The following is a 13,545-nucleotide window of genomic DNA, read 5'->3' as shown; positions in this document are numbered from 1 at the left end:
CTGTGTTGGGTGGGAACTATAGTCTGGCCTCAGAGTTGCTGTGGAGAGTTGGTCCAGGGGCAGTGTTAATATGGATTCAGTTTGGTGCTAGCCAGGTGTTGGTTAAAGGACAAGGGTTAGGATTTGGTTTAATGTCAGGGTTATGATCCAGCCCAGGCTTGAATCACAACTCAATCTAGAATCACTGTTCCAAGCTGGGCGTTTATTGTAGTTTCACTCTGGGAATTCTCAAAACTTGCCTTAGCCCTGGATGGAGCTGGATCCTAGCGTTTGAGTTAGCTTGCTGTTCTGTGGAAGGGTTGGGCAGCTCTAACCCAGGCTAGGCTTGGCCGGCAGCCTGTTTTAATAACGTTTCTCATGACACATGTTTGATTGTGCAGCATCTATGCTGACTTCAGTGCTGTAGATTCAAAGTTGAGCAATTACCGCAGAGGCCTCCTGGTTTGCGAAGCCTAAATAACTTATGCTGGACCTTCACGTTGGCTTCCCAACCCTGCGCTAAAGGCTTGGGGAGGGAGGGGATTTGAGTGTGTAGAAGATCAGATCCCTCACCTGTCTCACTGTTCAGAGCTTTCATGAAAGCAGATAGTCCTTAAGGGCTGGAGTGACTTAAGGGAAGTAGAAAGTCTGAGTCTCATGAAAAGCCTTAGTGCTACTAGTCAGGGTTAGAATATTTCGTGAGGCCAGTTTGGTCCCATTGAAGTCCTATCTCAATCAGCTGGGAAGTACCAGGGGAAACGGGTGTATGGGAAACAGCTACCTGGCAGGCTGTCCTTGTCCCCCAGACACACACGGTCCCGGGAAGTTCAGTTGCAGAGCTGTGCACGCCCCCCCCCCACAGGGCTGCCACGGGCCTTCAGCAGGGGTAGGTTGCTCGCTCCGTTCACTCCTGCTCCCTTGACCTCTACCAGTGTTGATCCCAGGTGACTTGTCGGTCAACAGACTGTGGCTCAGGCTGGCCCGAACTCACTATGTAGTCCAGGCTGGCCCGAACTCATGGCAGTCCTCCCGCTTCAAGCCTCTTGGCACATCTACTCATCTGGCCTCTACGTCTCATCTCACATTTTGTAGAATTGTCAGAGAAGTACTTGTATGGAGTGCCACGAGAAACATCTAGCAAACATTTGCTTGACTCCCAACATAAATGATTCTCATCTGTGTTAAAAAAAGATTTATTTTATTTCAATTGCATGTGTTTGGGAGGAGGGTGTGTGTGCACCTAAGTACAGGTGCCCACAGAGGCCAGAAGTGTGGGCCCCTGCAGCTTGGAGTGACAGGAGGTTGTGAGCTGTCTGACATGGGGCTGGGAACCAAACTCAGGCCCTCTAGGAGAGCAGAAAGTGCTCTTAACTGCCGAGCCATGTCTCCAACTCCCTCATCTTCATTTGTATCCAAGAGGCACCACATTGCAAATGTGCCCGTTGTGTTGTTCCAAGTCCTTAAACTGTAGCTTAGTTTTAGTTTCGTGGGCTGTCTATACATTTCAGTGCTGAAGTCCATATCCTGTGTCCTATTCTCCACGGCCCAGTGGTGACTACCCTGTCCTTATCCCAGGCATCAGTGTCCTGCTTTGACTCAAGTGTAGGGTCTGCACAGTGCCAGCCATCCTGGTTCCAAGAAAGAGTTCCTGACTGACCCAGGGTGGTTCCGTGGACTCCAGGATGGCCAGAGCCGGAGCACGTCCATGCTGCCGAGTTTAGGGGAGGACTCCTCTGTCTTCTTCAGCTGCCTCCAGACAGCCTTTGCCCCTCAAATCCAGAATCAGTGTCTCCACTGAGCGGCAAACCTGTTGCTTAAAATCCAGTGCTTTTTTTAAGAACACGAGTTTGGGGTAACAGTTGGGGTACTGCTATGGATCTCAGTCCTGCTTCTGCTTTGCTTTCTGGCTTCAGGACGGCTCCTCTGTAATGGTGGTGCTTTGGCCTCTAGAATTCTTGGGCCCAAGCGTGGCCAGGACATTTGAAGAATCGAGAGAAAAGCAAGGAACAGCGAGCTGCCTGGGCTGAGCAGTCAGATCTAACTAGGCCGGGACTCTCGGGAGGCTGGGCCACGCCATTCCTCCAGCAGAAAGGTGACGAGAGCTGGAGGATCCCTCAGCTCTGACATCACCCCTTGTCCTGAAGGGAAGGATTACCGAGTGCAGCGCATCAGTGCCCTGCGAAGGACCTTGACTAAACTCATGAAGGGGGCCAAAGACAGAAGCAGGGCTAACCCGGACTCCTGGCTCTTATGTGGGAGAAACAAGCAGATGGACAGAGTCCTCCCCAAGTCACTCGAGGCCCCTCACTTGGCTGTGGCCACGTGGATGATCACAAAGCCCTTGATGTCCGGGAACTGTGAGCTGACGAGGTCTACCTGCAGCTGCCTTGGGCCACTCTTGGAGGGGGTGATGTTGAATTGGATCAAGGCCCTCTCCTGAGGTTGCAAGGTGGGCACCCTGGAGGCAAGAACAGGGGAAAAGGCAGACAGTCAGTCCTCTCTCCTTGAGTCTAGCCTGCCTGGCTTTGCCCCAGATCCTCGGGATCACTCACATTTCTCCCTTCGGCCATGTTCTTCCCTCTCTGGTGCTGGCCCTGAGCAAGCCTTGCACTTCTCTCCTTGGCTTTTGGCTCTAGCATTCCTTCTATCTTGCTGCTTTTTCCTTTCCTACACACAGCAGGAGCCCAGAACCAGAGTCTCCCCTTAAGGAGACTTTCCCTTTGCATCAGAGACCTGTGCCTGGGAAACCCTGTCTTCCTTCTCTATGCCAGAAAAATGCCTCATGTTATCGTTATCATTTAGGGACCACTCCAAATGCCAGTGGCACCAAAACTCCTCCTTAACCTCCCCCCCACCTTCTCTCAAGGGCTGTCTCTGGTCCCCTAGAATGTGAGGATTCATCCCTCATAGTCTTCTCATGGTAACAGCCATCTTAGTGTTCCTAATAACGTCCATGTGGCTCGGAGCACAGATTAGTGTGACCAAGGACTGTATTGAGTAGAGAGTAAATGAATAAATACATGAAAGAGCGGGTAAGTGAGAGAGCAAAGTAAACAGTGGGTGGCTAATGAATGAACCAGTCAAAACTGAGCTGAGTGAATGAATGACCGATGAGCGAAAATATGAATGAAAGAGTGGATAATGAATGAATAAAAGACAGCAAATGGGGCTGGAGAGTTGGCTCAGAGACTGAGAGCACTGGCTGCTTGCTAGAAAACCACATGGTGGCTCATAACCAAGTGTAACTCCAGATCCATGGGCTCCCAGTGCCTTCTTCTGGACTCAGTGGGGACCAGGCTCGCACAGCACACAGGCATGCATGTAGCACAACAATCATACGTAAATAAAAAAATTCAAGACAGAAAGTGAGTGTTAAGCAAGTGGGTAAATGAATGAAAATAAGAGTAATATGTGTGAATGATCGATCTGCTAGGCAAGTGATGTAATGGTTAAATGAATAAAGGTTGATGCTGTGGGCAGTAGGTGTGTCCCCGAAACCCAGAGTCTCTCCTGCTACCTCCTCAGTACCTGTTCTTGGCCCGGCCCTGTCCTTGTCAATCGACAGTCCATCACTTACTCAATACTGAGCTGTCCTTGGAGAAGGCCACTGCCCTCTACCATCAGCTTACAGTCCTTCACGCTCTCCGAGAGGGGGTTGATCACCAACACTTCCACAGCAACGGCCACTCCTACCACTGCTGGGCCCAGCACCTGGAGAGGCAGCATCCGTGAGTCACCCAGCATCCTCTGCATCCCCACTTCCCCAAAGCCCATGGTTCAGGCTGGGCCAGAGAATGTGGCATTACTCGTAGCCACCTCTGTCTCCACACACCCTGTGAGAACGCCACAGCCTTCTCCACCCTTGAGAGGTGAAGCTGAAGCCCGAGGCTCAGACCCCAGTGTTGGAAACCCTCCACCAGCCCTGTCAGAAACAGGGTGGCATGTGGACAGGAGTCACCTTGATGGTGATGAAGTCCTCCAGAGTAATGTCCTTCTCCACCAGGAGCTTCTCTCCTTTACTGACAAGGCACATGGCAGCCAACAGAATCTTCTTGTCCTCCGTCAGATCTTCTTTGTACTGAGAGTAAGATATTGTGACTGGGATCTTCTTCTCTGAAAGGCAGAGCACACAGGAAACTGAACCCAAGGCTCAGAGAGGGTGTTTTCTTACCCAAAGTCACACAGCAAGAATCCACATACAACTGGGTTCAAATCTAGGCCAGGGGGTATCAGGACACCAGGCTGTCGCTCCAAGAGTGCCCAGACAGCTGCATGAACTCTTCATAATTATTCAAGATGGAAATGTCTGATACACCATCTGTCCATCCCACCTGGAATTTATTGACTGTTTATATTGGGTGCTTTTAGATATCAGGTCCAGAGAAGAGAGCTCAAACTATGGCCGTCAACTTTCAAACTCATGGGGGCAACTTCCCTGTAATGTTTCCAAACACTGCTTGGCCATGAAGGGTTGGCGTTAGTCAGCTGTGGCCAGGCTTCACTCATATTCTCTGCCAGTACTCTCAGACTTGAATTCCCATGGTCCAGATCTTCTGTGTGTGTCTCCCTCTCCCCAGCCACACACACCTTGCCTAGGCATTCTCTTCTTGCGGAGCTCACTACAAGCCATAGCTAACTCTTGGCTCTATTTGGATTTTTGACCTCTATTTATCTTACGTGTGTGTGTGTGTGTGTGTGTGTGTGTGTGTGTGTGTGTGTGTGTGTGTGTACATGTGCACATATGCAGTGAGTCCTCATTTGCTTGCCCTGGGTTCTGTAATAATCTATTGTCCTGCCACTTATTTTCCTTTTATTTCTGACCCCAAAAGCATTTGCATTTTTACTTAGGGAAGATCCTTAAATGTCCCCGTTAGCTCAGAGTTTTACATACAGCATGCTGCTCCTATATGCCAGGAGGTTGATCTCCGTGTTAGATGCTATAAGGCACAGTCTATTGGTAAATTGTCACATGTTGTTTAGAGCCACTGAGAAGCTGGCTTCAGAAGTGTGGCTGTCCCCTTCCCCATTTCACACACAAACATGTTGGTCTCAAAGTGTCTTCCAAGGTCTGGGGATGGGCTGCTCTACTTCAGTCTGTGACAGGGATGGGGAGGGAACAGCAAAATACCCCAAGAGTGAAACACTGTGTCCTTGAGAAGAGCTGGAAGGCAAACCATTTCCAACAGACATTACCACTGTTTATCACACAAGCTGAAGGAGCCTGAAGTGGGAAAGAGACGCCACAAGTTCAGCCAGGGGACACTCAGTCATGGAGAGAAAGCTCAATCGGGAACTCACTTGTCAGCCTCAACCTCCCCGGTTAGTTTCTGTCGGATCTTGTGAGCACCAGCATTGGCCATGGTCTCTTCAGCTTTGTTCTTTCACTTGGACACCTCACCAGACGGGACACTACTGTCCTGACTCTCTTGATTGGGAATTCCAGCTGGCTGCCTTCAAGGGGCTTTCCCAGTTGATTTCTGGTGAATGTTTCAAACTCTTTTTTTTATTTTAAAGTTTCATTTCATGTGTGAGGGGGTTTGGCCTGCACCACTCACATGTGTGATGCTGGTGGAGGACAGATGGCATCAGATCCCCTGGGACTGGAGCTGCAGATCATTGTGAGCCACCAGTGGGGCGCTGGAAGTCAAACCCGGGTCCTCTGGAAGAGCAGCCAATGCTCTTAACGGCTGCGCCGTCTCTCCAGCTCCTTTGCTGGGGTTTTTTTGAGTGCTCAATTTGAATATCTCTCTCTCTCTCTCTCTCTCTCTCTCTCTCTCTCTCTCTCTCTCTCCCTCTCTCTCTCTCGATTACTTAGTAAATTCACTCATTAGAACAGAAAATATGTCATAGTAGATCATTCCCTGAACCACACAAAACAGATTCTCCCTTGTTTGCTGGGCTCCCTTACTTTACTGGGTTATTACTAGAAGAATCCTTGCTACAAAAATAATAATTTTGGAAACAAACTTTTATTAAAGACTAGGGTGTACTGGGAACCTGGAAGCATTTTCATGGATGAACTAATAAAATCCTTTTAGTTCATGCATAGATATTATAACTATTATCCCCAACTTACAGTAATATAAAAAATAATGAAGATGTGGATAATATATGTTCATTAGATAATTAGGCCAAATACTTTATATTTATCATTTACTTCTTTCCTGGTCATAGACCATGATTCTTCAAGAGTGGTCCTGGGACCAGCATCATCAGAATCAACTGGAAACTCATTGGAATGCCAAGTTCCATCTTGGAGAACCAATGTATGCTGCCAGTGATGCACTTGGGCAGAATGTTGGTCCCAGTTCAGACCCTGAGAAATCTGGCCCCTCATGAAGTGCAGATCCCCAGTCATGAACTCCATTCCCAGTTAAGAAACGCTGAGTCTCTTTCCCTCAAGTAGTGATTCTCCACAGCACCTCAGCCAGCCGGAAGTAATAAGCAGTGACTGAATATCCACCCAGCACAGCAGATACCCTTTCTTCTCAAGCTCATATGGAACATTCACCAAGACAGATTATATTCTAAATTCATAAATAACATCTTAATAAGTGTAAAAAAATAGAAATAATGCAGCGTGTGCCCTCAGACAACAGGGGATCTAATAGAAAACAATAACAAAGAGAACTGGAAAATCCACAATGCTGGGAATTAGGGGATATGCTACTTTAAATAAAAAAGATGAGCTTTGCTACTTAACTCAGGCTGGCCTTTAACTCGTGCTCTATCTGCGTAAGCCTCCCGACCACTAGATTAGATATTTGTTCCACTGTGCCTAGCTCAATACACTTCTGAAAGAATATGAGCCGAAGAAGAAATGACAAGATAAAAATTTAAATATTTTAAACAAAATGAAAATAAAAATACTTTGTGAGGAATGTCAAAAATGGTGCTTAGAAGGAACATTTTAGTGTGTGTATGTGTGTGTGTGTGTGTGTGTGTGTGTGTGTGTGTGTGTGTGGCAGATTGAAAATTATTAATCTAGGTATCCACAGGAAAATGGAAAAATTAAAGCCAACATATACCAGAAGAAGAGGAATATAAGAGCTGGGCCTGGTGGCATGGGTCTACAATCATCGATACTTGGGAGACTGAAGTAGGAGGACCACAATTCAAAGCCTGCTGAGCCTACAGGGTGAGTCAAGGCTAGCCTGGGCAAACTGGTGAGACCCTGTCTCAAAATAAAATGAAAATGTGGAGGGGGGCAAGGGTTTTACTCAGGGTGAAGAGACTTCAAAGCACAAAGCTCCACACTCAATGTGCAGTGGAACAGCAACCAACCACCAAAGGAAAGAAGAAAGGAATCACACAAAGAGAGCACAACACAAAAGAAAGAGAAAGAGAATGACACTAATTAGGGGAAATCAATGAAAGTTAAAGCAAAAAAAAAAAAAATCAGTATTGAAAAGCAACCAAACCTAAAGCTGGTCTTTGAAAAAAAAAATACCTTGATTTTGTTAAAAAAAAATAAGTTCAGTAAAAGGATACCTATGAAGAGCTTATAAAGTGAGCTATGATATACTAGGAAGAGTGCACAGCGTGGCGACATTTAATTAGAACTGTGCTTTTCACAAGGCAAACAGGCAGGGAGCATTTAGAAGGGAGACCTGTCAACAGTTTGTAGGTAGGTGGTGAGATGAGAGGCGATTTTTCTCTTTGCTTTTGAGTTCTTTAATGAATATGTATTATTTTGAACATGAAAAAAAAAAACAAACGCTAAAAGCCAGGAGATGTTAATTTATTCCATTACAAAGTGTTATTTTGTGATTTGGATTTTGTGACAAGAAATGACAAAAAGAGCTAAAAAGCGTGTGGTACCTCCTCCGTGGTTTTTAGCCTGTGTAAGCCCACGAGGTGTATTTGCAAGGGACTGGCCAGAGGGGTGACAGCGATCAAACCCTGTTCAGCTGTATCCTTAGAACCAGACAGGGTGAGAGAAGTGATACGCACAGACGTACACAACGCACCCGTGTGTTCAGAGAATCAGGAAAGATACGTAAGGACAGAGACGGAAACGGGAGACATACATACGGAGAGAACGGCGACACACAGCCAGGCAGACAGAAAGAGGGACGATATGTGTGAAGAGTGAGGGAGAGACAGAACAAGGAGAGAGATGAAGTGGGAAAGGACGGAGGAGCAAACAAACCGGACCCATTTGGGAAATCACGCGTAACGATGATGTGTTCAGGGCTCATGAAAAGCATCCCTGACTGACGGAAAGAAAAGCAACAGGCCAGTTGAAAACCATTCAAACCTTTTCTAAAGACCCAGGGCCACGCCATTTCACAGTGAAATGCCAAGGTGGCTTTTAGGCTAATGCCCCACCAAGTGAGCATCCCCGGCATGGCATGAGCCATCTCCTATACAGCCTGGAGACCAAAGGCTGAGTGCTGAGGCGCTGGCGCTGGCAGTGTTCTGGGCATGGAACCCTAGCCCCTCTCTACCCTGGGTCGGGAGTTCCTCCAAGCCTGGCTGCCCGGGTTCGGGTCCTGCTGCCACATGTACCAGGTGTGAATTTGAACTCTGGGTGTGGGTCTACTTCTCTGAAGGACTTCTCTGAAAGATGGAGCCATTGCTGGTATCTAGGATGTGTGTGGGCTTTGGAAGAGTGACACAGAGCACGTCCTGTATGCTGTGACATGCTCCCAGCATGTGCTTATTTGGTCTGTAAATAATCACTTCGGCTGTGATGACTAGGTGACAGGTCACCTCACCCCTAAAGCCAGTTTGCCACCGGATGACTGTGGGCTTGTGTCGCCATTACAGTAAAGTGAACCACACGGTCATGATTTCCTCCTCTGACCTTCAATTTTCTTATCTGTAAAGTGGGGGCGAGAGACAGCCACTGACATCAAAGCTTTGGGCTATCCTTCCTGGAGATGAACACTAATCTGGGAATCTCCCTCACTGCTGCCCATCCCCCAGTCAACTTGGAAAAGGAGGTGTATTGGCCAGGTCCCACTAGGCTACCCTGATCTTACCTTCTTGTGGCCCCAGCTTCACTGTGTGGGATTCACGCAGGATCTCTGCCACTGGCTTGCGGGTATAGAGGATGGTAGCACCACTTAGATTGACTTGGACCCGCTGGGCCCTGGAGGTGAGGCTGGTCAAGCACAGAGCTAGCTTCAGGTCCTGGCCAAGCACCGGTGGCTCCAACATTTTGAACTTGCCAGTGATGCTGGGTTTGGTGGCCGGTTCTAGGAGGTCATCACGCCAGACACTGCGCACACCGGCCCTGCGGATCCGCCTCCTCCTCCCCCAGGCTTCGATGTTGAGCAGTTTCTTCACAGCTTTTCTGTACACCTGCCTCTCCTTCCGGGACCCTGCAGGGTATCCTTACATCAGACACAGGCAGCGCACTCTCCCTCAACCCAGGTCCAGACTCTGTTGCTCTGGGCAAGCCCCCACTTGTCGCCACTTTATATTCCCATGGCTCTTGAGGGCTCACACTGGAAGCCCAAAAATCATAGGGAGCTCTTTGCCAAATGCCCATGTCCGCTTCTCTGTTTAAATATACTTTACAACAGTTGCTGAAACATCAGGTCAGGAAATTTCACATAAAAATGCAGGTTTTCAGCATCTCTGACAACTGGGTGAAAAGAAACTCATTATTGCCATCATGAAATGGGATGCTGATTTCTTCTCAGGCCAAAAGCCATCCCAAGACTCCACATTCTGAATTCCAGAAAGTCTCTGCAGATGGCAGATCAGCTTTCCCCACCCACTGCCTACCCCGATGCAACAAGGGGACAGAAGGGTGGAGATTTCTGGCAGAGATGGGAACTAAGGCAATGCTGGTGCGCGTGAGGTATGGATGCTCGAGAGAGTTGAGGTGAGGTGTGGGGTGTAAACGTGGAGTACCCTATCCGCAGTCTCACCAGTGTTAGGGTGCCTCAGATTGTCTGGGCAATACCTGGAGGGCACGCTGTGGTGGGCACATCAGCCCTGGCAGAGACGACTCATCCTCCTATAACTGCTAGCATCTCTGCTCTGGTTGTACTCAGGGAGCAGCAGGGACAAACTCTGATTCCAGTTTGAACCAGATCTTAATCACTCGGTAGCATGTCTTAACAAACATAAGTGACTGGCCGTATGGGTCAGATTACCACCCCATCCAGGGACCTGCTGCCCTATGGGAAAAGGAGATCTGTCAGAGTACAGTGTTGGAGGTGGCGATGAGGAAAACACCCATCTTGTTTTTGTACCCCAACAAACGCAAGTTCTTCCGTAACCAGGGACTAGAGCTGTGGCAGAGGACTGGAAGGTGACAGACTCCAGTGACAGCTACTGTCGTTTTGCGCTGTGCCTAGTCCCTGTTTTCGACCTGTGCCATTGCTACCACCTGCTCCTGTCTCCACGATCACTCGGTACAACTGTTAACCCACGTGCATGCCTATGCAATCCTTGGCATATGGCAAGCGTTGGAGGAAACAGCACTATTCTTGCTGTATATGGGAAAGCTAGCCCAGAAGAGGTGTGCAGCGGGCAGAGAAGGCAGGTGCCGGCCGCATAGACAGCGCCCAACTGCAGCTACTGCGGCCATCCTCACATTTGGAGGGGATCGGGCTCCAGATTTTCCGTGGGCCTTCTGCAGCCCACAGACCGATCATGGGGAGGCTGATAAAGTCTGCTCCATGGCGCTTACCTTCTGGATACTTGTAGAGGCCTGTGATGTCCACACGAGAGTCACTGCCCACTGCCTTGGTACTGATGCACCTGCCGATCTTCTTCGTGTCTGAGTACACGCGCTCCCGCCTCTTGTCCTCATGCCACAGCCAGGTGATGTAGTCTGCGTTGACCTCAGCAAAGACGAAGGGGCCATCGTGGGCTAGGTGCACATCACCCTCACGGATGGCGGTGACTGAGGCAGGGCCGCACTGGAACATGCCTGGGCAGGAGGAGGAATAGGATGAGCAGCGTGCTGCCAGGGGGGTCCGGGCCCACCCAACGATCCCTACCTTCGCTCTCTTCTTGGGGCGTGGCGTCCAAAACCTGCCAGCCATCATAGGAGGGGCCCAGGTCCTGTCGCGCAAACCAGCTTTCATTCCAGACATGGAAATTCCTGCCAGAGACACGCGGGCAAGGCGGCTGTGTGCATACAGAGGCCCAGAGAAGGGAAGTCTCTACTGCTGACCAGCCAGTGCTGCGGCTGCATCCCATGACCCACTCATTCACATTTGTGTGTGCATGATTGCGTGTACACATGTCAACAACCTGCTTTCAAGATACCAGAAATACAGCTGTAGGGAAGACCAAAGAGCTTGCCCCCACCCAGCTCACCCTGCCTGGCTAATGTAAGTAGATGTGCGCATTCATGTGTGCGTAAGTGTGTGTTTACGTGTGTGCATCTTGCATGTTTAAATGTGTGTGTGCTTCTATGCTCGTGTGTCTGCAAGCTTGCATATTTGTGTGTGTTTGTGCCCTTGTGTGCATGAGGGCTTTTATGTTTGTGTGTGCTTGTGTGTTCCTGCACCTGCATGCATGCAAGTTTGTGGGTTTTTCTGACCTTGTGTGTATGAGTGCTCGTATGTTGGTGTATATTTGTATGTCTGTGTGTTTGCATATTTTTGTGTTTTTCATGTGTTTATACATCTTCCTACTTGCATGTTGGTGTATGTTTTGTCTCTGTATGCTTACGTGTACATATGTATGTACGTATGTATATGTGTCTGTGTGTATTTATGTGCGTGTGTGTCTCTGTGTGTACAAGTGTGTGTAAGTATGTGCATATGTGTGTATATCCTTGTGTACACACGTGTGTGTTTTTATTTTAATGCAGATGACAGGAAGACAGGGACCCTCAAACACTGTAATAAATACTGTGCAGAAAACAAGGGGCTTGTGCCGGAGAACGGCTGCTGGAGACCTACTCTAGGTAAATGACTTCTAAGATGAGGCCTATATTCAAAGGAATCAGCCAGAGAAAGGCTGAAGGGAACAGCATTCTGGGTAGGAGGAATAGTGTAGACAAAGGGCAGGGGACAGGAAATTGTGCTCAAGAACTAGGAGATGTGCAAGTATCTTGGGAGTGAGTAACAGGAGGGTGGGTAGGGCGTGGGCTGTGCAGACATTGTGTAGGCCCTGGTGAGGAGGTCTTGACTATTCTCAGCTTCCTGTGCTCACAGTGGGAGTATGAGATTGGAACAATGGTGTTACTTGCACCAGGCTGCATGGCAGACAAGCAGCCGAGGGAAACCAGATCCTGCTTTACTGGGCTGGTGTTAAGGCGGCAGTGAAATCCTCTGGGGAGGCCGCTCTCACTGAAAAATGCATCGGTAAACATCTGGGGGCCAGAGGGAGGTGACGACATCAGGAAGAGAGGTTTGTATGAGGAGAGGAGAGAAGGATCCAGTACTCAGAACTGGACTGGGCCACTCCTGACCCCGATGCTCAGTGGCCCAGGACCTACCACATGCTGTCTTCTGTTAGGTCCTCCAGGGTCCGTCCAAAGGAGTCCACATATTTGTCCACACTCAGGTTGCCATCAGTGTCATGGGCTGAGTTGAAGTTGGACACCACCCTGGTTGCGATCCCCAGGCACCTGAGGACTGTGGAGTAGCGCGTCAGACGGAGGTGCCCAGTTCCACTCACGCTGCTCCGCCTCTCTTGCCTCAGTCCCTGGTCTCTCCACTGTGGCTCTCCTGCCTCAGAACCACCAAGTGCTCTGGAGTCTCTCAGAGGGCTTTGCTGGAGTTGCTGCTGTCACCCTCATGTGGGTAGGCAGGTTCTGGGTCCACACGGCAATGCCATGTACCTTTCTGAGGGGATCCGAGGACCACAGGGCTGACCCATGACAACCAATGAGATTGAGGCAGAGGGAGGATTTATGCTAAATAAAACACCAAATGCCAAAGAAACAGACTGTTTGTTTTCTCTGTTCTTTAACCTGATTGCTCTCTCCTCTTCATTAACGAAAACTGATCGAGGTACATGCAAATCTATGCAAACACATGCACACCAAGGACTGTATGTGCTGCTGGCAGGCTTTTCTTCCCTACCTGTGCACATGACTCCAGCAAAGACCCAGCACTGGCCGTACTTGACTGGTTTGTATCTGCCCTTGAACCACTTCTGCAGGATGGCCACACTGCCACGCCAGTTCAGTGGGCTGGTGCCGCCGCCATATTTGCCCTGCCACTGGCCTTGTACCACACCCCGGTCATTGTTGCTGTTCACCTGGGCAGAGAGGGTGTGAGTCAGTCACTGGGCTGGCATCTCCATCTTCCTTGTCAAATCATCTGCCCTTGGAGTCCCAAGTCAGTGGGGTCGCCAACGGGTTTAAGTTCCCTGGAAGTTAGGGCACTCTGCTTTCTTAAAATACCAGTGTGTGTGTGTGTGTGTGTGTGTGTGTGTGTGTGTGTGTGTGTGTGTGTTGTGTGCTGTCGTTGTCTGTCTGTCTAGAATGTACAGCACATGATTAGCCTGCAAGAGGCCTGGGATTTGATCTCAAACACCTCCCCGAACACAAAACTAAATAAAGCCCATTTTTACACTACTTAAAACTTTCAGTTATCTTCAATTTCGATAGTCTGTTGTCAAAAGCCACCTATGATTTGGGAG

General features: G+C 49.1%; 1 protein-coding gene across 1 annotated transcript in view; it reads right to left on the bottom strand.

Moving 5' to 3' along the window:
- Window positions 1-1,291: 1,291 nt before the first annotated feature.
- Window positions 1,292-13,545, bottom strand: part of Tgm6 (transglutaminase 6) — a 31,836-nt gene continuing 19,582 nt past the window's right edge. The window contains exons 6-13 of the mRNA XM_028878527.2: window positions 12,984-13,161; window positions 12,395-12,533; window positions 10,944-11,047; window positions 10,631-10,873; window positions 8,967-9,308; window positions 3,938-4,092; window positions 3,557-3,690; window positions 1,292-2,437 (exon numbers count right to left, since the gene is read on the bottom strand). Of these exons, the coding sequence (XP_028734360.1) occupies window positions 2,284-2,437; window positions 3,557-3,690; window positions 3,938-4,092; window positions 8,967-9,308; window positions 10,631-10,873; window positions 10,944-11,047; window positions 12,395-12,533; window positions 12,984-13,161 (1,449 nt within the window). The 3' untranslated portion in view covers window positions 1,292-2,283. The remainder of the gene's footprint in view (window positions 2,438-3,556; window positions 3,691-3,937; window positions 4,093-8,966; window positions 9,309-10,630; window positions 10,874-10,943; window positions 11,048-12,394; window positions 12,534-12,983; window positions 13,162-13,545) is intronic.

Source organism: Peromyscus leucopus, chromosome 4 (genome assembly GCF_004664715.2).
Source record: "Peromyscus leucopus breed LL Stock chromosome 4, UCI_PerLeu_2.1, whole genome shotgun sequence".
In the NCBI taxonomy this organism is placed as follows: Eukaryota; Metazoa; Chordata; class Mammalia; order Rodentia; family Cricetidae; genus Peromyscus; species Peromyscus leucopus.
This window is presented reverse-complemented; position numbering and strand designations above follow the sequence as displayed.